At 37.2% G+C, this 26,988-nt stretch overlaps 1 protein-coding gene across 1 annotated transcript in view; it reads right to left on the bottom strand.

Moving 5' to 3' along the window:
* cerkl (CERK like autophagy regulator) overlaps window positions 1-26,988 on the bottom strand; it is a 53,623-nt gene that overhangs the window by 13,737 nt on the left and 12,898 nt on the right. The window contains exons 3-5 of the mRNA XM_026271285.1: window positions 14,471-14,602; window positions 10,506-10,569; window positions 3,955-4,097 (exon numbers count right to left, since the gene is read on the bottom strand). Coding sequence (XP_026127070.1) covers window positions 3,955-4,097; window positions 10,506-10,569; window positions 14,471-14,602 — 339 coding nt within the window. The remainder of the gene's footprint in view (window positions 1-3,954; window positions 4,098-10,505; window positions 10,570-14,470; window positions 14,603-26,988) is intronic.

Here is a 26,988-nt window from a genome sequence, read left to right as displayed (position 1 = left end):
AAATATATAAATATACATTTATTTATGAGAAATTTTCCTCACTGCAGTAATGATAAGATTTATTGTATTGTGATAATGAGGATTTTAGTCTTTTGGTAATACAATTAAGATAATCTGCCCAAATAGTTATTTAAATGTTATGTAGATGATATTGTAGTTTTATTGTACTGAATTTAATTAATACTAATTCTAGCTTTAAAAAAAAAGAAAAGTTTGGCAAAATGTCATTATGCAAATTGCTTTGAAAAATGTGCAGACATAGCACACTGATTGGATTTTTTTTTTTTTTTTTTTTTTTTTTATATAATTTTTAGTAATTTTTAATCATTCACATTTTACTCTATAAAAAAATCCCACCTGCTTAAACTTAAGTTCAGTTGCTGCCACAAATTTATAATCACAATAGCTATACAAGTAATTTTGACTTATTAAAATGACTTAAGATTTAGCTGAATCTTGTATATTTTTTTTAAAGGTGAACTTATTTAAAATAGAAAAACATATGTTACCATGAAGTATTGATCACACATTTTTTTACAGTGTTATCTTTAGATTACAATATAGTATATCCCATCTTAAAAAAATTTTCAATTATGGGGCTAGCGTTCTCAGCGTGAAGATGCTTCAGAATTTGGCCTGATGCACATAGTTTCTTTTTTCGTTTTGAAACAGTCTTCACATCAGGAGCATGCATATTACATCTTAAAATACTGCCTACGTAGGCAGCTCACTAGGTTTTGGAACAGAGCTGATCTCACTCCCCATCAAAAATGTCAAGCTGTGGCTTTAGCAAAGCGAGTTCTGCAGGAATAAATTCCAGTGCAAGCAATAGTCATGTGAGAATCTGGAATATAAGGAGCGCTTGGTCTACAGCCAATTAAAATAAATATAATGAATGCGGTTACTTAACAGTCTCAGTGAGTATGATATTAAAAACTCATTATCTGAATGCTAAAATTACCATTTCTAACAAAGATCTGGTAAATCCCACTTGAGGTTCGCCCAAGTGTTGTCCTACCACATTGTATGTACTGCATATAAGACAATGTTTTTCGGTGTTTGACATTGATCGTTTTGTTCTTTTGTTTTTGGGTGGTGTCTGTAGTGCTGCTGCCGTGCAGTAACACTATATTTCAAGCGTGCATCTGTCTCTCCCGCAAGGCTCAGAGCAACAGCCTGTGCCAACATCATCGGGAGCTCCATATATTACCAATCTCCATTCCAGAACCCGGTGACGAATGGTAGTAGCGCCCAGATATTAGAGTAGGGGGGCGAATAGGAAGGAAGGGGGCTTTGAAAAAGAGAGATGTGGGGGAGAAATGGAGAGAGAGAAAAAAAATTGTCCTTGGAAGTGCGAGCACTTCTGCAGAACAATTAACTTAATTAAGCAGACAGCATGAATATTCATAAGGCAGTTAATGTCTCCCTCATCCAGGCAGATGAATGTGATGCAATGACTCGCTAGTCAAGCATGTCTAAGAGTCTCGTGGAAACTGCACCAACATTTTGGTTCTTTGCCTGGAATATCAAAGAAATTAACAGTCCCCCTGAAACCCTTAAAAGCAGGCAAATTAATTAGATGCCTGCAATTTATATGCTATATGTACCAAGGAGGAGTATATACTATGGTGCAGTGGGAAAGCCTTTAATTGGGCAGGGCGCTGCATTTTTGCATCTTTATCCTGCATTGTGTAAGGAAGGTATTTGAAACGCTCATTGGAATTAGTCTTTCCTAAAAAAAAAAAAAACTTGAATGTTTGTTCAACTTCACTGTGTTATGAATACTGACAAAAAGCATAAAAATGACAAATTAAAGTGTTAAAGAAGCTAGTCTGTTTTCCAGCTAAGATAATTAGACATCAACTTGGCTTGGCATTTCTTGTATATTTTATTGATGTGCACATTGTAACTACTTGCGGTAGTTGATTCGGGTTCTTTATTGGCATAGATCCTTCCATGAAGAACCTTTAACCTCAATTGAACCTTTCCATTGCACAAAAGTTTTACATTGTTAAAGTTTCTTCACTGGCATCAATGGTTCCATTAGGAACCTTTAACATTCATTGAACGTTTCGATTACACAAAAGGTTTGTTCAATTCTTGAAATAAAGTTTCTTCATTTGAATTGATGGTTCCATGTCCAACCTTTAACATCCATGGAAAATTTTTGTTATACAAAAGGAAAAAAAAAATTGAACGGTTCATCAAAAGGTTCTTTGAAGAACCCAAAATTGTTCTACTTCTGCAAAAAAAAAAAAAAAAGTGGTCTTTAAGAATGTAGATTATTACAATTTTGTTCACACCAAGAAAATCATGTTTTTTTAGGATCTGATTCTGATTACTGAAAAAGTCCAATAATATTCCTTCTATGGCAATTCTGTGAAAGCCCCCTTTTGGAAACCTTTATTTTTAAGAGATTACATGTGTGTTTTTGCAAAGCTGTAACAAAGAGAGTCGATTTGACTCCATTTCCTCTATCCCTGAGGATTGGCCTGGGACTGATGTCACACCAAACGACACATCCAAACCTGCCCAGGAAAACGGCAGAAGCAGGGGGTCGTTTTTTTCCCCTCTGCATTTGTGACAGGAAACTGTTTACAAATACTCCTGTGGGATACGGCACTAATGAAGAGAAAGCGTGACCCTGATACGGTCAGTTTGCAGCGGGTGTGGAGTTGGAGGGCTTCCATTGCTCCTAACAACAGCACTCCATTTTGCTGTGCCTGAAATGACAAGTGAAGGTCAATCTCTTGGCCGAAAAAGTAGAGGCCGCAACCGAACCCATCTACCCTGCTCTCCCCTCCTCTTCCCAGCCCAGTTTGGCAGCTCTTCGTGGTTGGTTTGTGCCACACTCCCGCAAAAAAAGAGAAAATATCTGAGCTTAGTCAGTCCTGTGTGAGTGTGCACAATAGTCAGGGTTCTGGGCTGCTGATCCAAGGCCAGTGGAGTCTGTTTCAAAGGCAGCAAAGGAGAGTCAAATGGAGGATGCTCCATTTCAGACACTCTTGAAGGCAATTAACTCAGTGTGCGAGTGGGCCATTCGGAGGCCTGACTGTGATTAAATCAATTTGATAATGATACACTCGCTTGCTGCTGTTATGAGCTGCCTGTTTGTTTTCGCTAGAGGAGTTTCAGAACACAATCAAACTAAATCATTCTGACAGCACAGAAACTAGAGACCCGAAATTACTACAGGGTTCGATTTTTAATTGGCAGCACGCCTCTGATTGTTTTAGTGCTGGAATGAAGCATAAAAAGTCCCATGGTTTACCCACAACGCTGATGTTATAAATTGTCATGTTTTACTCCTATTTTAACTTGCTGTGATTTATTAATTATAAGTTTTATTTGTTTCTTAATTTAAATACCTCATGAAGGTATTCAAGTACCTCAAAATTGTTTGTGGCTTTTAGTTTTTGCCTTTTTTGAGGATGGAAACGTATGCTATTGTTCTCATTAATATTTTGGTTTTGTAATAAAATAAATTTGAAAGATTATGCAAGTAAAATTGCCATTTACTTCCATACTCTAATGTACTTCTGTAACATGATATTCAACAGGAATAACCATTGGGAATTTGTGTTTTGGAAAGTGGGTGTTACATACTAGAATGGAGCCAGGTGGTTTAAGGGGGAGGGGTTAAAGGTTTGGTTTTGTGACATCATCTGGAAAAAGCCAGGGATGTATTAATATAAATATGCAAAACAAAAAAATAAAATTCTTACTTTCAGAATAACATGTACTCTATGTAACGTGTCTAAAGCATATGATGAATTATGCACAGTAAGATCAGAAACATGTGTAATAAAAGCAAATTGGGTCAATTTTGAATTTGTGTTGACTCAGCGAGGACACTGAGCTGATTCTCATGCGCTCTTTTGAAAAGAGCTGGACATTCTGGGCTGTACTGGGGACAGCTGCAGGAGAAAGAGATACACCACCCCTGATCCTCACCTGCTGGTATTATGCCGAGAGGAAGTGCTGCTTGGACAGGCGTGAAGATGGAATCTGTGTCCCTCCCAGCGTCCATCTGGGCCCGGAGAAGCAACCCGTGGGCCACCTCAGCTACAGAGCCATCTCCCCCAACACATACCACACTAGAGAGAAAGCAAACGGATGGGCAGTGAGTCACGTGACCCAAACTCATGGCCAAGGGCTGGCTAACACACATGTAACAATTAGGCTGTTGTTCACTCATATGTGGATAAATGTAAGTCCATATGGACGAGTATTTGATTGAAAATACAGATAACACATGGCACAGTTATTCCTTAAATATGATTAAAAATTCCTAGCAAGTCTTTATTAGAGGAATCCATTTCAATTAATGGAAACCATAATTCCCATTACGGCGTATTGAACAATGGATTAAACCGTGGAAAGCGTGTATTCTAATTGGGAAATGTCCTTTTTTTTTCAAGAATAGCAGAAAATCTGTCAGATCTCAGCAGCAAAATAAATCATTAAAAACGGCTGAGCCCACTAATCTGCTTTAAGCACATTACTAATAAATGAACACAGCCTAGTAAAGCTTATTACATTTAATTCAAAAATGCCCTTTAGCAATACTGTACAATCTCACAAATAGATTTGTTTAGGAGACACGGCCAGCACTAATAAGCAAGTAGTCATGCCACTCACAAAATGAGTTCTGTGACCTTGCAGTCGCAGGTGTTTGGGATAAATCTGATTGCGATGTTTTGATCCGCTATATATGTTAAGCCTCGAAGGACGCAGCGAATCTACCAAATCGGGATAGTAAATATTAAGCGATACATCAAAGCTCACCTATTCACCTTTGGGTTATTTTATGGAGGAGTGGAAGGGGCTAACTGTGATCCTTTTGGCAGGTGTCAGAGACTGTGCCTTATCTTCATCTGTAGAGGTTAAAGCTTCAATCTAGAGGCCTCACCAAACACACGGCGTGCAGAGACAATGTAGAGCTTTATGGGAATGACGGATGGGGTAGAGATGAACAAGTCCCATTCCACATTAACCAAAGTTAACGGTTGAAGGTAACATGTTGCATGAGGAGGAACTTATTAAGAATATTAATCAGATCAATTACACAATTTTGCAGTGGTACAAAGGCAAATCAGGGTCCTTTATTTACTCTCTAATGGTACATATTAGTAACTTTTGAAAGTGTACTGCCCCAGTTTTGTACTTTTTATTTTTAATAGTTTTGTATGTTTTTGTCTGAGAGCCTATTATAGCTTATATAAGGCAAGCAAAACTGAATTTTCAATATAAAAATGCCTGAAAGTCCAGCCATATGGCTTCCATTTTAAAGGAAAGAGAATATTGGGGAGCTGAAGGTTCGGAAAACTAATGCAAAAGTAATATAATATATTGATTACATAAAAGTAACGTTCCTCAATGCAGCATGTCTGTCTAATATTGTGGCACTTATCTCACTTCCCATCTATCAGCAGTCAATGTGACGGCATTAAAATTTGCACAAATAAGGTCTTTCCATTCATGGTGCTGATAATTACCATAAATGTGTGAGGGGAATAATTGCATCTATCGCTGATGTGCCATCACTTTAACGTCTATTGTGTGTGGCACGTGAGACACAAATGAAATAGCAGCACTCCATTTAAACTGGCGGAAGCATCAGTTGCTGGAGTAATTAATGAGTGATGATCTATTAATGAAAAAAGGTGTGATTAGTATTACCTTTGCAGAATTAGTTCTTCAGAGGTTAATTAATCGAGTTCAGAGGTATGAGGACAGGAGACTGAGTTTAGAGCGCTGTAACACATTTCCTAGACCGGGAGAAATGGGATGTGGGGAATTATTCAAGTTCCTTCTTTATTTTTGCTTTTGCTGAGGTGTTGAAGATGGTCCGTTTTAATGTTTCTAATAATTGTTCTTGCCAAGCTGTTGTGTAAAATCTGGACTAGTATTATCACCTTGATAAAGCCTACTGAAATATATATGCAGCCTATGTATATATTGTATATGTACAATAACTGACTTTTGGAACAACATGAGAGTGACTAAATGATGACAATTTGTATTTTTTCAAGCAAACTATCCTTGTGAAGACCACTCCATGTAGCACTATCGTGTGACTGAAATGTTCCACATGTTGCTGTAACAATTGTACTGACACAAATTCCCTTCTTGAAGATTATCCTGTTTAGCAAACAACAGAAAGAGTGATCTTTTTTCTCTCTCTCTCTCTTTTCCCCCATCGGGTTAAGTAGCTTAGATATCCTCAGTGATTTGTCATGCTGACAGAAAATTAAATTTCAACAAAAATCATCGGAGCATCATTTCTATAATCCTCGATAAAGAATAAGCTTTGTGAAATTGGAATACACAGACAGATCATGACTGATGTCGAAATTCCAGGCATTATCCTCAGCGTTAAGCTTTACAGGAACAAGAGAAATCTATTATCTGTAATGAAATCTATTAGCGTAAGTGCAGAGATATGATGTATGATGCCACAGGGTCCTAACAGTGAGGAGTAAATAAAGGTGTAACTAAAGCAATAATGCTACTAACATAATGTTAAGCTGAAATTATTCTTTTTTTTTTACATGCAGAGAAAACTAGAAGGTATTTGTGGGTTGAAGTGTTTGAGCAGCTCTACACACTAAAATTGGCTCAGCCAACTGGGTAAATTTAAGTTGGATGTTTCTGTTTGTTCAATGTTGGAAAAAAACCTTTGGAATTACTGTATGTTTACACACTTCACCTATAACAACATTTTTTCAATAGCATTACTTTGAGTTGTTTCTTTGTAAAATGATTTAGGTTTAATGTAATCACTTTTATTGATAGCATTATTCTTTGATTTAATATTGCTCTTTTTTTAGGCCGTTATATAATCTGATCAGAATTTGACTTAAATTATATATCCGTAAATTTCTGTACAAGTTAGTACATTTTGTTTTTTATATATATAAATTAAAACTTTTATTCAGTAAGGATGCATTAGATTTACCAAACGTGACAGTAAAGACATTTATTATGTCACAATACATTTCTATTTTGAAAAATAAAATAAATGCTGTTCATTAAACTTTGTTCATCCAAATCCTGAAAAAATGGCTATGCCAATTTTATATATATATATATATATATATATATATATATATATATATATATATATATATATATATATATATTGCCTTACCCTTGCAGGAATAGATTACATTTATAATATTTTCAAACAGAAAACAGTTATTTTAAATAGTAATAATATTTCACAATATTAAAGCTTTTACTTGATTTTGATCAAATAAATACAGCCTTGGTGAGCCTAAGATACTTTAAAATTAAAATAAAAAATCGTAAAGCCCCCAAATAGTAACAAAATAATATAAAAAAAATATATACATCTCTAGAATAATATTTATATTAAAGCAGATAAAATTATATTAGTTTTCTCTTAGTCCACCCCCCCCACCCCCTTTTATCCGCACTTGGTGCGAAAACAGCTTCACTTCAATTAAATTTAATATAAATGTGGCACATTTCTATAAATCACTAAAATCAACCCGTTTTTCCTCATCTGGACTTCATCTAGAATAATTCATGCTCTCTATTTTCTCATCACTCCATGTTTCTTCATCACTCTCGCATATAAAATAATATAAGTCAGTCCAGCACACATCTCTATCATCAGTAAGTATTCTGATACCACCCAGCCCTATAGGTCTCACAGTAATACCAACACCACGTCTTTGATCCGCAACCCTGTGGTTTTACGTCTTCCTGTGCAAACTCCATCTTACTGTTCCACTTCGACCTCGTACAGTGTCTGATCTCTTTATTTCTAGATTCGCAAGAACCTGGCCACCAAGCCCTCTTACCACCTTCATACACCACAGATTAATCACCATTCAACATGAATGTGTTCCTCACTCGGCGCTTGCCCTTGCCCCTTTGTCACTGCCGTGAACCTGCACGCTGTGTTTTTAATCAAAGACCACTGTGCCAGACCCAGCACGTCCCCTCCCACCGAGCCCAGAGGATGCAGCGGAACAGTAGGGCGGCAGTAACGGATGAGCGTTAAGCCGGGGCCGGAGATATTTAAGAGGAGCTAATTGTGAGAAGTACTGGAGCACACGGAGAGAGACCGTACAATGTGGTGTGAGCGATGCCCCGCACCCGCGGTCGGCTGGATGGTGGTACTTCATCACTGCTTCCAGAACAGGTAATTAAGGAGCCACCTGCCGAGCCACACCGGAGAGACCTGCTCTACCGGAGAGCTCCGCACTGGGCCCTGCGGCACGCCGCTCCAATCAAAGTATTATCACTCATTTTGCAAAAATCAACCTCTGCCTTTCTCTCTCTCTCTCTCTCTTCTATGTGTCCCAAACACTACTTTATTTATTAAGGCTAAATGTCACCTCGAGAGAGGCAGGATTACTCTGTCATCTGGCTTTGAATCCATGCCATCTTCACTCACATCGTAAAACGACCTTTAAAGGCATGGTTCTCCTTTTGTCATGCTCTTTCTTCCTTGCTGTCTTCTATAAAAGAATGACCGTTCTCTTCCATACAGTGAATGGTGACCAGAGGTTGACGAACTCCCAAAGGACTGCTTGTTGTTCATGCAACTTGTGCGATACAGTATAATACAAATATTCTAAAACCGTATGATAGCTTTCTGTGATGAATAGACTAAAATGTATTTATTAATTGAAAATCCCATCGGAAACAATAGCCTCTGAGCTGCATTCCGACATAGAGTGCAATTACACCTCAAGTAAACCGGAGATCGTTTTTCGGCTTGAGTCCTTTACAGATGCTGTTCACCACTTTCATGCCTGGTCTGTATATTTTCTTATCAGCAAAGGCAAAAAATGCATGGAAATATGCTTGTAAAATTTTAGTTAAGGGGGGGGGGGGGGTGAAATGCTCGTTTTCACTCAATATCCTGTTAATCTTGAGTACCTATAGAGTAGTACTGCATCCTTCATAACTCCAAAAAGTCTTTAGTTTTATTATATTTATAAGAGAAAGATGGTCTGTACTGATTTTTCCCGGAAAAACATGAGCGCCTGGAGGCGAGACGTGTGGGCGGAGCTAAAGAATCACAAGCCCGAGAACGTCTTTTTTTTATTTATTTTTTTTAAGCTGTACATGTGGAAAGTGCAGTTTGATGACAACATCGCATGTTGTTTACTTGATGTGCTTACGCGCCGATAGCTAAGTTAACAACACAGAGATATTTGAAGCAGTTTTACTCACCGCCTGCGGTTCCAACACACAATCGTGACCCTTTTTCGTTGGGACTGCATTATCCTTAAGAAATAAACGATGTGCAAATCCAGCGTCAAACTGGGCCTTGTTTGTAAAACAAGCATCTTCGAAATGCAGGGAACAAACACAAACACTTGCACAACTCTGTTGATACTCTGTAAAAATAAACTCCATCCACTGGTCCCTTAATGCTGTTTCTCTTTTGGTAATCTGTGCAGGGTTGTCTTGCCCTGGCAACCAAAAACACACTCCTTTTGTGACATTTCGCGACGCTCTCGCTCTGATCAGTGAAATGTCTGTGCTGCTGAGCCTCGCTATACGGAACACGCGCTCTTCCAGCAGAAGTGCCTCAGGACCCATATAAGGAAATTCCGCTCCATCTAACGTCACACAGACCCATACTCAGAAAAAACTTTCCGAAACTTGTGACAAACCGGAAGGAGTATTTTTGGAACAGAAATACTCCTTCAAACGTACAACTTAATTTTTGAAACTTTGTCCATGTTTAGCATGGGAATCCAACTCTTTAACAGTGTAAAAAACTCAGTATGCATGAAATAGCATTTTACCCCCCCCCCCCCCCCTTTAAGAGACCACATTTCACTATTAAGTAGTCGCTTATTAGCAAGCATATTACCAGGAATATTGGCTGTTTATTAGTACTAATAAAGCATATATTAATGTTTTATTCTGGATTGGTTAATCCTACCCCATACTTAAATGTAACAACTACCATGCTAACCAGTTTAAATTAGCAGTAAATTAGGAGTTTGAGGCAAAAGTCATAATTAATAGCTAGTTAATTGTGAGCATTCTTCCCCAAACTAAAGTGTGACCAAAATCCAGACTGACAGCCGTGGTCACCATTTACTTTTACTGTATGGAAAGGAGCAACTTGAACATTAACTACCATAAATGACACGTTTGATGACAGAATTCTATCCTTTTAATTAGTTTAGTTTACTTTTGCTATTCTTTTGGTTAGCAATTGCTCAGAGAGGACACTGTTATTTTAGATCAGTGAGATTTTTTTAATTAATTTTTTATTTAAATTCGTTTTTATTTTTCTATTTTCATTTTGTCATGATTATAATTTTTATTAGATTGGTTAAATATTGTTAAAGCACACACATTATTTAAAAAAACAATATATCTGTTTAAAAGTGAAGCATATTTATGACAGTTAAAATGCACTGCTCCAACCCACTGTTAAAATGTTTCAGAATCTACTATTGGAGATTTTTTTATTTAATATTTTTGTCATGAAGTATACATACCCATTATAGTCTTCCAGGCTGCAGTCTTTCAGAATGGACAGTGCGTGGCCCTTTCTTTTGGTGACTGTGGAAAAGAAAGAGTTAATTTTTTATTATTTTTTTATTTTAATTTTTTTAAACCAAAGCACTCCAAACTGCCTTTAGTACCCTTTTCCAGGCATTGGCAAATGGCTTAAGCCGAACATATGGTCCTGGCTGTAAAGCAGAATTTATACTTGCATGCTGTTTGCATTTTTAATCAAGAATATGAGTTGTGGTACAGCGAGGCAACCGCTCTTGTGTTCAGCTTGCCCAAGCTGCACAAAACAAGGTCAAGATTGTTCCCAGCATTCACTGTGTGGTTTACACTTACTGCAGTGCTGTGACGTCACTTGGGTAACAAGGTAATCAGAGGGTCATGGGTCCAAAAAATAAGGTTAAATGTGGTCAGTTTGTTGGACAAAGGCTTGATCCAGTAGAATTGTGGATTCAGGTTTGGTGTCGTGTGGCAGAAACCCCTGGCCTGTGTGGCACGCAAGAATGCCACTGAATGCGGGGGAAGAGGGGTGGCACGCTGCAGATGGTATTGTGCACGCCCGTGCCCCACTTAGCATTTTCTGGGGCATCTCCGCCATTGAGCGGGTCCCAGCTGTGACCAACCATCAAAGGGCTCACCGTGGCTGATGTGACACTTGCAGATGGATGTTTTTTTTTTGTTGCTTAAGAACGTGTTTTACGATGCACACAGAGATGCAAGTGCTGTGTCTGTTCATTATGACAGGCCTGGCTATTCCTGGTACCAGCTCCAAAACCAAAGCACACAGACTACAGAACCTGCACACGACTGTGGGGACAGAAGATCATATGATTAAAGCTTTAAATCAAACTGTTTATATTTTTCTGTCTGAGTTTTATTCATTTCAGAAACTGGGTTACTAAGATTTCATTTGTTTTTGAAAGATGTTTCACCTAGGCAGGATTTATTTGATCAGAAATACTGTAAAACCGCAGTATTGTGAAAAAATACTACAAATAAAAATACTCTTATTTTAATAGATTAAAAAATCTATCATTGTCACATGATTCATCAGAAATCGTCCTAATGTGCTGATTTGCTTTGCAAGAAACATTTCTGATTATTATCAGTTTTAAAAACTTTTAAGAACCATGATACATTTTAATTTCATTTGATTTGATTAGGATTCTTTGATAAATAAATAGTCCAAAAGAACAATTTATAAGAAATATTTTTTGTAAAAATGACAAAAGTTGTGATCAATTTAACATGTCCTTGCTGAATAAAATAATAATAATAAATAAATAAAAATCTTTTTACTTTTAGAGATAGTAGTAAGTATGCTGTTCCAGACATTCTGAGTTCAATTCTTATTTCTGACCTGTAGGGGGAGAGCTTGCAAATCAAAGTGAACTTAAAGGATCATGTGGCCCTGACCTTGCCAAACAAAACCACAACCCAGGTACATTTGTCACACTTCACTGACTGAGCCACATTCTGCCCTGAGCTGGGAAATATCATTCATTTAGATTAAAAATCAAACTTAGATTTAAAACTGGTCTAAGCACACAAAATGCTAAATTAGACTCTTAAATACCATAAAAGTACAAAAAATAAGATATCCATGTATAAGCTTTAGTTATCAGAAAATAGCCTCGAGTTACACACTGTAATTGCTCCTCTCAATTGTGACAGTTCGCTAATATTGCCAGTTCATCTCTCACAAAGTCTATAGAGCTAATTCGATCACATATATTCTCAAAGCTCTGCGTTGTGAGCGGCAGAATGAGATATTTAATTTCTATTAGGTAAAATGTTGTTTAATGGCTCCACCTCGAGCTCTCAGCCTCTGCCCTCGGGAGCACATCATCAGGAAACGGATTCTATTACTGTTCAAATGGCTTCTGGAATCAGGTAGCCACATTCATTAGAGCACAGATTGTGGAGTCCCCTTCCCAAAAGCAGGGGGCGCCTGGTGCGTGTTCGGGTGTGTGTGTACTAGTGTGGATGTCTATGTATATAGTATGGGGTCCTGTGTGTGTGTGTGTGTGTGAGGAGGTGGGTAAAGGGGAGGAGAGGGGGGGGAGTCCCACACTGTGTAAGAACAGATGGGTGCAGTCCCTCCCCTTGGGTCAGGTTACTGACGGAGGATACACTTCTCCTGTCATTATGAGCGTGAGATGCATTTAGGACTATCCACAGCAGTTTTGTACAGCTGCTACTTCCAGGATGAGCACACACACATACACAACCTCAAACATACTGCAAAGAGATATCGAGAGAGGTGGGAATAAAAGAAAAGGAGAGCTCGGTTCTCCAAACATTTGCGCATATTCATAAGCACCACATCTGTATGCATTTTATCAGTTCATGCATTTCCTGAGAATGTTTTTGCTAGCCCCATGCTCTACACAAATTTAAGAAAGCAAAATAACTCTATTGTATTCATTTGATCAGTTGTTGCTACAGCAAGCCAAATTTAATAAAGCAAGTAATTTAATTATCTCAATCCAATTAATGGGAAAACTTGACTATTTTACGAAGTGGTGATTTCATTTAAATTCGTAGAATGTGATTTGTATGGGAACGTATGATTTAAAAAAATAAATAAATAAAATAAGCATTGAAGTTTTCCCTTAAACCTAACTGTTAGCAGGACATAAGAAGATCTATCCATATGCATTTACATGTATGCACTTGGTAGGTTTGATCAGTATGTGTTTTTTTTCTTAGGAATGATTTTTAAAGTTGTTAGCACCAAACTGTACTGTTTCAGTTACAACAACCCAAATCTAAAGAGCAAGCCCAGCATACGATTTTTAGAACAAAGCAAGCATCAGGGTTCTCCTCTATCTTAAACCACCAGTGGGGCATAAGCAGATCGCAGTATGAAAATGTAAGAATACAATTGTACAAATTTATTCAAATGGATGGCTGTTCACACCAAGATTGACAACAATAACTATGAAGTTTTAATAATTATTCTAATTCAGTGTCCACATCACAACTATAACACTGAGGAACGAAATTACTGGTATCACTTTCACAACCTTTTTCTTTTTTCAGATGATGAATGATCAAATTGAGCAGCAGATGATGTAACTGCAGCACACAGTTATAATAAAGTTCGGAAAGTTGGCTAGTCTGATGCTATGTGGTTGCTAGGGAATTCTGAGTGGTTGCTAGGTGGTAACTTGATGGCCCACTCTTAATATTCTACACTAATCCTATTTTTAGCAATGCTTTGTCCAATTTTCTAGTAGTTAAAATAAATAGCAAAATGGCAAAAAATACTTTTAAACAAGATAAATGTATTAAAAAGCATCACTGCATGTTAAATACATAAATATGTTTTCAGAGCATGCACCAGTAACACAAGTGTACTTTGTTTAACTGTAATGGCAGTTTCTATCCACTTGTTTTAAGTATAAACAAGTTTTAATAATCTGTGATTTTTTTTTTTTTATTAAAATGCATTTAAATTCAAACTATGAATCTATGAAAACAAGTTTAAGTATTTCATTTCAAGCATTTTTAGAATTTAAAAAAAATTGGTCAATGCTGGATATTCTAATATTTCGTTTTTCCAGTTACATTGGTTTTTAATAAGTAGCTTGGAGAGATGGCAATTACAATGGTAAACATGATTAATTTTGCTTTTAAGTGTGCATTCAAATTATGCATTAACATAGGGACCTTGACATTCCTCACCCTAAAATATTGATTTCCTATGATCCACTACCAATGCCTAATGGCGTTGCACCAGCACAAGCTTGTTATCATATAGGGAATTGTTGAGCACTGAGGGATGAATCCTATGAGTGAACAGATCCTGAGGGCAGACGTTAATGCACATTGACCTCGGGGGGCAGCAATCACCTGTGGGTGATGATTTCAAGCTGAAACAGTGAAGAAAAGCTACCTATGTAATTATTTGTTATCCTGTACAGCGCAGATGCATGAGACTTACTGGTCACATCGGCTTCTATGTCAGCCAGCTTGAAGAGCGGGGCAACTTCGTCCAGGTAGAGCTGGTACGCCTCTTTCTTGTGGCTGATGGGGTTCACGAAGACTTTGAGAGACTTGGGACGGTTCTTAAAACCTGCAGAGCAAAGAAAAAAAACAAAGAGCGGGAAGATTCATCAATCCCCTTGTGTCATGAATCCCATGGGCATTCATTTAAGTGCTTGATATTTGTCCAGTTTAGAGAAGTGCACATCTGTTAATGTGAGCCAAAGCCCCTGTCCTACATAATAACGATTTCTTGTGGTGAGTTCAGCTTTTGTCTGCCACCCTTGCTGCAGAATGGCTCTCACACAGTGTGAGTTCAGTCTCCACCAATTGAAAAGGTCAGATCAGTGTCTGTTGTTTACAGCAGCTGAACCTCTGCCAAGAATGAGGAGAAAGCTTGAAGAAATACACCATGTAGGCTCTTGGTTTCTCTCTGTTTTTGTGGTGGGAGAAGTGGTCGATTGATATGTGGTATTGATGAGTGATACCAAAAAATATAAAGTGGGGTAGTCAATGCATTATTGTGCATTAATTACACATAATATGTGATTATTATATGGGTACAGATCTGTACCCAGAATTGAGCTAAATCTGAAATATTTTAAGCTGTTCTTATTACAGGTCAATCTGAGGACAAACAAGACAGTTTGACAGTTGCACCTGTTGGTTAATAGTTAATACTGTTGTCAATCCCAAATAGCAATTACGTCTATGTGCACCTATGCTACCAATCAAAAGTTTGGGATCAGTAAAATATATTTTTTAAATGTCTTAGAAAAAAAAAAAAAAAAAACTTATGTTCTCCAAATCTGCATTTAATTGATCTAAAAAACAGTAAATAATAATAATAATTAAATAAAAAATAACTGTTTTCTTCATTTTCATAAATCATGTTTTTATTGTATTATCATGTTCTTATTGTTTTGTCATGTTAATTAGCTGTATTTTTTATTATTATTATTATTTTATTAAAACAACCTAATTGCAGTTTGATTAATATTAATTGTAATACAGGATAAAAAACAACAACATGATTTTTGAACATTTAAAAAAAAAGTTATCTGTTTTTGCAAATTAACTCTTCATATATTATAAAACATAATTTATCCCAGTGATTCAAAGCTGAATTATCAGCATCATTACTCCAGTCTTCAGTGTCACATGATCCTTCAGAAATCATTCTAATGTGCTGATTTGCTGCTCAAGAAACATTTCTGACTATTATCAATTAATATTTATGTGAAAACTGTGATACCTTTTTTTTACAGGATTTGCCATCGATGTTTGATTTATTGTTTTCTGTACTTCTTCCTTCTTTGAAGGGAGAATCCAGTATTGAGTAACAGTGGATCATAATTAGCAGAAATTAGGGAGCTGCTATCTCTCCCGGCCTTCCTGGAGTGCCTGAGATCGATGGAAGCTGAGGGGAAGCTCAACGCTCTCTCTCCTTCCTCCATCATCTCCCTCATTACTCTAATCCTGCCCCTGAAGCTCTCGACCCTCGACCTGCTAACGAGCCGCTACCCTCGGCTTGCCCTCCGCCGTACCCCCTGCTGACATCACAGCATAGGACTTCTAGGGGGTGCCCAAGGTCACAGTTCAAATAGACACAAAACGTGCACCAAAGTAGATGCAGGATATGAGATGGGGAGGCTGGGGGGGATTTGGGATCTTGAAAGAAGGTTGTGAGTCTCGCTCAGCGTGGGGATGCTGATCCCATCTCCCACTATGTGGCTCTTGGGGGCCGCTGTGCCGGGACGGTGGGGTCCACGCGGGGAGCAGGTGCAGGGGGGAGGCACCACCGCTGCTGTTATAACTGTGAATGGGGCTCAGGAGGCTCAGTAACCCTCATCCTCACCGAGGGGGCTTTGGGCCCACCACACGACACATGAAAACAACGCTGTGAGGAAACACTCATCTATTGCATCAGATTTAGTGGCCACATTTGCATCATCGTTTCATAAATGTAGTTCAAAATACCAACACAAAACATGCTATTTATAAAGTCTCCTTTTAGTCTCTGGTTTTCCCAAGATGCTCTCTGTTCTAAAACCTGGTGTGCTTCCTATATAGACAGCATTATATTATATTATATTATATTATATTATATTATATTATATTATATTATATTATATTATATTATATTATATTATATTATATTATATTATATTTTATTATATTATATAAAGGGCAATGACTATGCTCAAAGGTAGGTAGCATAACCATTATGCGTTCTATGATGCATACTTTGTACTGCATTTAATGTACACTTTGCAGAGAGGGTAATCCCAGAAATGCAGTGAACTTGGTGAAAAGCTTGCTGACAAAAAAAATAGAGAAATGCTTTTTACAAATGTATATATGATAGCAAGACTTTATAACAAATACTGAAAATGAAAAATGTAAAAACCTTTATTAGGTTTTATATATATATATATATATATATATATATATATATATATATATATATATATATATATATATATATATATATATATATATATATATATATATATATATATATATGACAATTTTTATTTTTATTATAAAAATGTTTGTTCTTGATTTATTTATTTTTATTTTAAATTATGAATATATATATATATATATATATATATATATATATATATATATATATATATATATATATATATTTTTTTTTTTTTTTTTTTTTTTTTATTGTCCTGATCATGTACAAGAAAAAATATATAAGTCATTATATATTATATCATTCATTCATTCATTTCAGGAGTTATTCCCTCTTTTGCAATAATAGTATTGGTGCTTGACTTTGGTTATTTGTTTATTCAGTTTATTTAGAGTTCATTGTAAATGAATTGTTGTTTATTAGCATATTACATTGTTAGGTTAGCAACATGCTAACACCAAACTTGTATGTATAGAATGTTCCAAATCAGTTCAGGTTCTATTCCAGTTAGGATCCTGCCTTAGAAGGTAGTTGTCTATATAGGCAGTAGACAGCGAGACAGCTCACAAGGTATTGGAACAGAGCCCTCATCTCTTATTAATTAATTACACTGAAACAGGAAACTTGTGTTTCTGTTGTTTAAATGATCATATCTGAGCTGGAGTTCAGGATACAGTAAATCTAAACTCCACAGAAGGGAGAGTGGGGACATAGCCCGTCTTTATGCACGATACCGTGTTACTATGGCACATAATCCCATGTTTGTGTGAGCGATGCACAGTGGCTCCCAGGAGCTCGCTGAAAGACAATCCAGACGAAGGGGCCACACTCAGGTTTCACCTCTATAAGTACTGTTTGTGTTCCCGCAAAAGGCCACTGTGATTAGCAGCCTGAAAGACTTCAGACAACCTGTGTTCACACGTTAATTATAACCTTTTGGAGACACCAGACGACATATCTAAATATTGTGTTCTGACATTAATCAATTCGGTAGTGTTTTCACTTAAATGGGTGAATTTCACAAAACATGTTTAGAACGTACCAGGGTCACATTTCACAAAAAAGTTATATTATATAAGTAGTTCAATGTTAAAATATAAATATTTATAATAAAACAAGTAATAATAATACTTTTATAAATTTTTATTCGAGAAAATGAAAATTGTATGTAAGAGTGTATATATATATAAAAGAAAAGTCTGTACAACAAATGTTACCATAAATATATATATATATATATATATATATATATATATATATATATATATATAGACACACACACACACACACACTTTATACACCCTTACAAAATGACAAAAAAAGCTGTCATTGTCACTTAAGGTATGTACCCTGAGTTACAAAAGCTAAAAAGTACATATTTGAATCTCATTTACCCCTAAACAGTACATATTTGTCGACCCTAGGTACTAATATATACTTTTAAGGTACTAATATGTATCATTTACAGGTTAATACAATATAAAATATGTACCTTTTAGCTTTTTTACCATAGGGAACCATTCAGTAAAATCTTTATGCCTTATTTTCTGAAAGTGTATATGACCTGGATGAAATGTGACCTGGGCATGTTTTCATTGACATTAACCCAAATGTATTATGCCCTTCAAGTGAGCAAGTTGGCCATGTTTGTCCTCTCTATAGCTTTGCAGTGACGTCCACATTTCAGACATGTGTCTCTGCCACCTGCGGACATTCCATGAGGTCAGCACGTTCTGCGGTGATACAGCCGCCTTATGACTCAGAGGCTTAAGGCTGTTTTACCCCTGAGGGCTATCAAGACCGGCTAATGTCACCCAACACAGTAGCTACATCTGTCTCTGTCCAGCCCCCGTCTCAGGGCACAGAGGGTGCTGATGGGAAAGGTAAGGAGCATCTGAATGGTGTGGCTGAGGGTCTCCCTGTGGAGAAGATAATTCGGCACAGGGGAGCACTTTTCCCATAATCAGGGGTAAATTACCTGAAAGTGGGGTCAGGTTACACATTGATTTCAGAGACAAACAAAGCCCCAGGACTGCCCGTAAACACTCGCCCACTGCGCTAATGTGAGGACTGACCATGCGGTCCACTCATGGTTTGACTGCAAGACATCGATGCTTCATATTACAGTGCAGCATCATTTGAGTGACTGTGAATTCATTCTTTTTCTGGGTTATGTGCCCTGAAGAACTCTGAAGGAGATTTGCTTTAGAATTCCAAATAAATTGTTTGGTTTAAAATGTAAGGAAGTAGAATTAAAATAAATTGAAATTCATAAAGTCAAACTTTGAATATTAGCTTGACAAATCTTTGTTTGAAATTTTTGGGGAATAAAGCCTTTTGAGAAGATTTGAGAAGCATTTTGGACGGACGGAAGGAAGGACGGATAGATAGAAACTCAATGGATGGATGGATGGATAGATAGATAGATAGATAGATAGATAGATAGATAGATAGATAGATAGATAGATAGATAGATAGATAGATAGATAGATAGATAGATAGATAGATAGATAGATAGATAGATAGAAACTCAATGGATAGATAGATAGATAGATAGATAGATAGATAGATAGATAGATAGATAGATAGATAGATAGATAGATAGATAGATAGATAGATAGATAGATAGATAGATCAAAAAAGTTAAGGATTTTGAAAAATAAGTAAATTTTTATACAATTCCAGTAATGTATATTCATTTGGCCAAGACCACTTAAAAAGGCACATAGAGGACAAGAAAGTCACAACATACATAACACAGCCATCAAACTGCACTTAAGTAACCCATAAAGCGTTCCACTCCCTGAGCCCACAGCTCCCAAACGGGCTTTCTGGGGTGCACAGAATATTTGCTAATCCTCAAGAACAGATGTCTTATTTTTGCCCTGAAATCCCTGGCTGGCTGGCTGACTGGCGAGGGGAGTGAGCCCTCCAACAGATAAGCCCAGATTGGGGCCTTGCAGTGGGAAAGGTCATGATCGGAGAGGAGCTGGATCCGGCAGGCCCGAGGGGAGGTAAGAGATCTGGGGGCCATACAGGAGATGGAATGGGTGAGAGAAAAAGAGTGTCACTGTCCTGTCCCGCTTTCCTACCGGCCGTGAGATCTCCATACGGGGGACGACTGCTTCAACATTTCCTTAGATCCTCTGCCAAGAGCGGAGCATCTGGCATGGTGTCAGGGACTGGCATTAGCGCGCATTAGCAGTGGGGGAGACCCAGCCCTCTCCAGATTTGTCCCCTCCAGCAGGGCATCACCAGGCAGGAGCTGCTCCAACCGCTAGACGAGGTGGGGAACTGCGGTGGAGGTTTGGGCTTCAAATCAATACACTTGCTTTCATTGGAACAATTAATTCAAACAGGCGCCATATAATGAGACGAACAGAGCTGCTTGGAGAAGAAAATTAAGCGTATAATGCATTCTATTAATTATTCCATGTTAAAACGTGGGACACACATGCATATTGTTCAATTAGAGCCATTGTAGTTCTCGATGTGGACAAAAACACCTTTCCTAATATTAAGCAGAGAGGGGAAAAATAGCCCCATGAGTAAGGTGACTCCATTATGTCTCCGTACATGTCTATCTGGGGGCAGGTGGGACAGACAGAGAAATGGGGAAGATCCGTTGGGAATACGCAGAAAAAATCCACAAGCAGCACTCAGTGAAAGTAATACTGCAGTCATACCTACAGCAGAGCCCACAGGAGCATCTGTCCACCCTGAGACGTCCCGACAGAGCCCCAGATACCTCTCACAGTGGGTTGGGAATCTTTAGGCACCTCAAGATTTGATTGAATTTGGACACTCTGAGGAAATTTTTTTTTTTTTTTAAATGTGCCTTTAAGGTTACAACAGCTTGTCACTAACAGCTTGGACAGTACCCTAAAAGGGACATCTTTGTTCCTTATTTACCCCTAAAGGGCTCATATTAGTACATTTAGGATACACATTACTACTCTAAGGTACAAATATACACCTTTTAAAGGTAGATAAGACACAAAGTTCTCTCTTTAAGGCTCCTGCCCAAGTGATAAGTTGTTGTAACTCTAAAGGTACAAAGGCTATAAACAAATCTTACAATTTATGAGCAAACTTCAACTGCAAAAAGGGAAATTTCTGTCAAAATATAGTCTATATAAATTAGACTTTCAGTTTAATTAGACTTGTTTTTCAGGTAAAATCTTTCTAAGTTGAATTTTCCTTGAGAAGAAATGCTATTAAAGACATTAATACTTGTTTTCAAAGATTGTTCCTTTTATAAGTATATTTTGTCTTACTACACTGGCAGAGTTTTTTATTGTTTTATATATAAACAAGCTAAAACCAAATAGAAAAAAAAATCGCCAGTAAGATAAAATATAGGTATATTTAAGATATTACCACAAATCGTGAAATACTGTATATTGTCCAGATACGTTTATGTTCTTTGAAGTTCAGTTCTTGCTATTAACAAACCATTGATTATGACTTTTGCCTCAATAAACTACTAATTTGTTAATAATAGGCATGCTAATATGTAATTAGTTAATAGTGAGAATTGCTCCCGATACTAAAGCAGATTACCAGATATTTAAATATTGTTAGTTTAAAATAGGACGTAAATGCTCACTAATGAGATTTTTTGCAGACTTTTTCATTGCATCTTATTTTCTGTAGTCATGCATGCATGACGGTGTTCAACTTTCAAGTGAAGCCTAATCAAATGCACTGATGTGCTACATTAAACATAATCTTTAAACAGACTTTAAAGGTCAAGTCTGTTATTTTTTACTCCACTAGTAGTGCCAATAGGAATTGCAGTCAATAATGGAAGACAGGGAAGTGTAAGAAAATTTAAACTTTAAGTAAATTTAGGTTTATTTATTTATTTATTTATTTTCTGTTTGGCAGTGCTGGTGGTGCAGATATTATACACTTCAGTTTTATTGTTCAATTTGAAATTGTGCTTCTTGAATCTGTGTCACTTATAAGAAATAGAAAGTATTTACTCTTCCACAGAAGAGTAAATATATAAATTATTCCAGAATTATCTTTCCATTAACTCTGTCACTGTGGACTTGAACTAAACCTTTAACTCTTTATTAACCTTTTTTGGCTTTAATGTAAAAAAGGATCAAAGCAAGACAGAGTTTGGGTTGGTCAGAAAACATCCCAGCTGAAGTAAGAGTGCTCCAGTCAATAAGATACACAGACTGATCCGTTTCCAAAGAGCCAAGGGGAAAGAGTCACCATGGATACGCAGGTTGACTTAATGGAAAACCTGTTAATGTGTAACATTATCCACTCAGCTATCGAGCTATTGTACATCAGCTCACGTAAAGGCAGCGCAGGACCATGCTTCCTTCAAATGCCGAACGTGTTTTTAAAATCGCGTTCCGAGGGAGATTTCGCTTCACCTATTATCTTGTTAAACAACTCAAAGCAATTTCATGCACGGCGCACAATAGCCAACGTTGTGCTTTATGCCAAATGCACATATGAATTCAGATGGGTGACAAAAGCCTTTGGAGGAATGAGATGGACCCAGTGCTTGACCCTTGAGTCCTCTCCTCTCTCTGTTTGTCTTTTCTCCTTCCTTTAGGGCTACAACAATAAAGTCCAGCTTGACGCAGGAGTGTGACCATGCGCTTTGACAAGAGCACCAAGAGCACATTATGTGTCCGGAGCGGAGCGCGGAGGGCTTCCCGGGCTCTGATTGACCTGCCTAGACTAATCCTTCAAAAGAGGGTTTAAGGACACAAGGAGTCTATTCCAGTTCAACTCGATGACTACGTCGGACCCGAGTAGACTGTAGTACAGGTGCTACTATTGTTGCCGGCCGTCTCCCCACACGTTTGGTCTGTGGCCTGGCCCGAGCACTCGCTCTATGACCGCAGGGTTTAATCTGTCAGCTGGGCGGCCGCACCTCATGTGTCAGCACACATCACATGGCTTGTCAGAAAAACACGGCGATGCTGCAGACGGCATTCACAGCTCACCTTGAATAAAATCACACTGGGGATTGTGGGTCTGGGTGGTGGGTGGTTGGGGGTTTGGACCGTTCACCTTTTGTGCGGAGTGTCAGCTGGGACACACCCTCCTTTGTGCCGCCTCCCTGGGAAACATCACTGTAACAGGTGAGCACCCCTGTAATCCAGTGTGCCTCGGGTCTAATGATTCGGCAGCACTCGCTTAACAGCCAATAAAATAACAGAGATAATCCAGCTATGGAAAACATGTGTCGATGTGCGTGTGAGAGCATGTGCATGGGGTGCAGAGAGTGGGGTGGATGTTTCCACGAGGACCAAACAAACTGCCATGCTTTCTTAACAACTGCATGTGTTTGTGAAGGTATAGATTTAGTTGGTGATTGTGTAGCACATGACAACTGTGCTGCTGCTTATCAGAACCTGGAGAAAGAAAGAAATGGACCCTAATCAATGTTTCTTTATTACATACAGTATATGTGACCCTGAACCATAAAATCAGTCATAAGTAGCACTGGTATATTTGTAGAAATAACCAACAATAAATTGTATGGGTCAAAATGATACATTTTTCTTTTAAGCCAAAAATCATTATGATATTCATGTTCCATGAATATATTTTGTACATTTCCTACCGTAAATATATCAAAACTTAATTTATGATTAGTAATATGCATTGCTAAGAACTTTATTTGGACAATTTTCTCAATATTTAGATTTTTTTGCATCCTCAGATTCCAGATTTTATTAAAGTTGTATGTCGGCCAAATATTTTCCTATCCTAACAAACCATACATCAATGGAAAGCTTATTTATTCAGATTTCAGATGATGTATAAATCTCAGTTTTAGAAAATTTACCCTTTTGACTGGTTGTGTGGTCCAGGGTCACATACTGTATAGAAGAGATAATGTACATGATTTATCATGACCCAAAATTATTGAAACCTTTCATTTACAATAAACAATGATCAGATATTGCTCATTTAAACAATCAGACTTACCAAAAAAAAAAAAAAAAAAAACGTTATAGCTCTGGGGTTTAGTTAAACAAATCCATACACTTCTAAGAAGAAACACCTGATGCTCAATTCAGCTTAATGTGTGAAGTACGTTTTTTTATTGCTTGTTCAGCCAATTGCATGTTTACTTCAATCAAGAAAAGATCCTTTCATTATACTCTCACTATTTCTGCCTGTGTTATTACTAATATGCTATTACTAATATGCTATTCTTGCAGTACTCAAACTTGCGTCATCATCATATATTTTTAAGCAACATATCTGTTAAACGACCTTCCTCAGGTTGCAAATGAATGCAAGTTTAAATTTTTTTTTTTTTTCAAGTATTTTTAATTGCTTTTGTAATTCTGTTTTGTCACCGAAATTACCTCATCTGTAAATTAATTATTCAGTAAAAACTTGTTTATAATTTGGTCTGCAGAATACTTGTTATAAATAAGGATGTAACGATTAACCGTGAGCCGGTTGAAAATCAATTAAAATATGTGAAGATTCAATTCGGTTGAGATGCTAGAAAATCACGATCACAAACTTCTGAGGGTATTTTTTTCTCTCTTACCTCTGTGTAATTCATATTAAAGTTCATAATTACAGCGCTGCTTTGTTAACAGCGTAAACCAAGGAAACGCTTTAATCGCCACCTGCTGGCAGAGAGTGAATCTGCATCTCATTCAGCTCGTTTGCTGTTTCTGTTTGTTATGCTGATATTTGTTATGTATAGTTTCACAAAACTAACATCAAACCATTCTGTTTTTGCTTCAAATTTCGAAATTATACAATCTAATTTAGATTAAAAATGTTGCATATGTAGCGTCTTTGTTTGGATCATGATTAAAATGCAGTGGTTGCCTGCTTTTAATTCTAAATTAAGATAAAGACTTATCTTGTTTATATGAAGAGTTTTCTTTTATTAGCGTTTCTTATTTATTTGATTTGGGTCTTGTTTTAAAATTTCAATTTAGAGTTGTTATTTACATTGGCTCAAGTGGTAGAGCATTATGATATAGAGCAGAAATAATAAAAGGACACATTTAATTCATAATTTGCCTAAAATCAAATTTTGTTAAAAAGAAATAGTGAATTGAATCGAATCGTTAAATTAAACTCATGAATCGAATTGTGAGTTGAGTGAATCGCTACATCCCTTGTTAGAAAACAAGTCTTAATATCTGATGTAGAAGCAAAAAAGTACATTTAGGTTACTTTAAGACTTAAGTTTTAAATATTTTCACAACAAATTAATCTAATTAAGAATTAATATTTAGCTGTGAAATGTGTGGTTATTTTACTAGCATACCAGCATTACAAGTCATGAATATACAAGACTGGATGTAACTAAGACAAGATCCAGAAGTGATTCAAATGTTATGCCAACAGACATACAGTGTAAGTCTACATGCTATATACTTTTTAAACACTGTATTTGGATGGTTTTTAAATGTTTCAACAATTCAATTGTAAAACACCACAATGAATCTCATCTTTGCTTATTAATTTCTCTCCTCACAGCACTAAATAAGCATGTCCTCTCTCCTCTGGGCTCCCTCAAGGCATATTCTTTAATTATGCTAATTAATTCATATTCTACCCACAGTACATGCAGCCCTCACTCACAATTACCAGCAAAAAATCCAGCATTTCAATCTTTAAACACTTTCGTGCAAAGAAGTTACATGGCCATAGTCTTAAGAAGGATTCATCAAGCTGGGGGGAAGGGTTTGATATTATAAAGTTGTGAGGCCTGGACAATGCCCTCCTTAATTCCCAGTGAGTAATGCACCTCCTGAGCACTGCTGCTGTTACATCACCTCTTACTCAGTGCTGTAACTGAAATTTCAAGGATTAGCCGGCATTAATACAGCATTATGCCTAGGCCCTCATCGGACAAAAACAAGTTTCCAGAGATTTCCCCCACACCATTATCTAGTCCCAAACTCACATCTCATATCCAATCTGGTTTTAAATACAGCCTACTACATGTATGGTGTCCGGTATTTATGTGGGGTGCACTGTGGGCAGAAGAAGGATTTCTGAAATTGAACTTTCAGCCTAATTGTGATGCTAGATTAAATCAGTGAAAATGTGCAGCGCTGCATTGTCTGCAGACCAGGATTAACAGAGATTAAACATTTTCACAAAGGCATCATCTGAATGCTCAACGCTTGTTTAGCTGACGAAGGAAGTTTATCCTAAATCATTTTGTTGGTCCTCGGGAGAGTCTCAGACGGGCTTTTACTGAATCCCCCGCTATGAAATCTTCTCTTTGCATCCCTCCCCCAAGTTTTGGAGAACCAGAGAACGAAGAGCTCTGACGCATTTGGAAGGACACCTGTCTCCCGTGCAGCACAGCGAAGCGCTAGGCAGGCCGCTGGCCCGTCTTGGCAGTGAATGCTATCGAGAGGAGCACAGATAATTACAAACTCCAGGGAGGCCGTAGGACCAACCTGTTCCTCTAGTCTGATCCAGCAGGTCCTTGCGGCCAACACCACCTCTTTCAAGACCCCTTCCCCCTTCAGGCACAATGATACGGTCATCACACAAAAGAGATGGTGCCCCTCGGCTTTCTCAACAAGAGTACCTTATAATGCAGTCCGTGGAGTTTATTCATGACTGTTTTGTGTAGACAGGATGTTGCTGACACACCTTGAACATCATTTCACATCATATTTGTAGGTCTGATGCATACTTGAGAAATCATTTAATTGTGATACAAAGGCCCTGTTCCAAATCCTAATGAGCAAGTGAGTTTAATGCTAATAGGCAGCTCAATGAGTTACATATACATATAGCTAACTTGTTTTGAGTTTGGTGTTCACATTTTGCTAAACTGTACTCTAATAAGCATAAAAATACACAAAATGTCCAAAAGTTAGTCTAGTAAGATTTTTGTCAAATGTTTTTGACTAAATATGTTATGCATTTATTTTATCACAGTAAGAACAGTACAATTGTGAGATATTAGTGCAACTGAAAATAATTGTTTTCTGTTTAAATATTTTCAAATGTAATTTATTCCTGTGATGAAAAGCTGAATTTCAGCATAATTACTCCAGTCTTCCGTG

The sequence above is a fragment of the Carassius auratus genome, chromosome 9, assembly GCF_003368295.1.
Source record: "Carassius auratus strain Wakin chromosome 9, ASM336829v1, whole genome shotgun sequence".
NCBI lineage: Eukaryota > Metazoa > Chordata > Actinopteri > Cypriniformes > Cyprinidae > Carassius > Carassius auratus.
The sequence above is the reverse complement of the archived record's forward strand: the minus strand, read 5'-3'. Positions and strand labels throughout refer to the sequence as shown.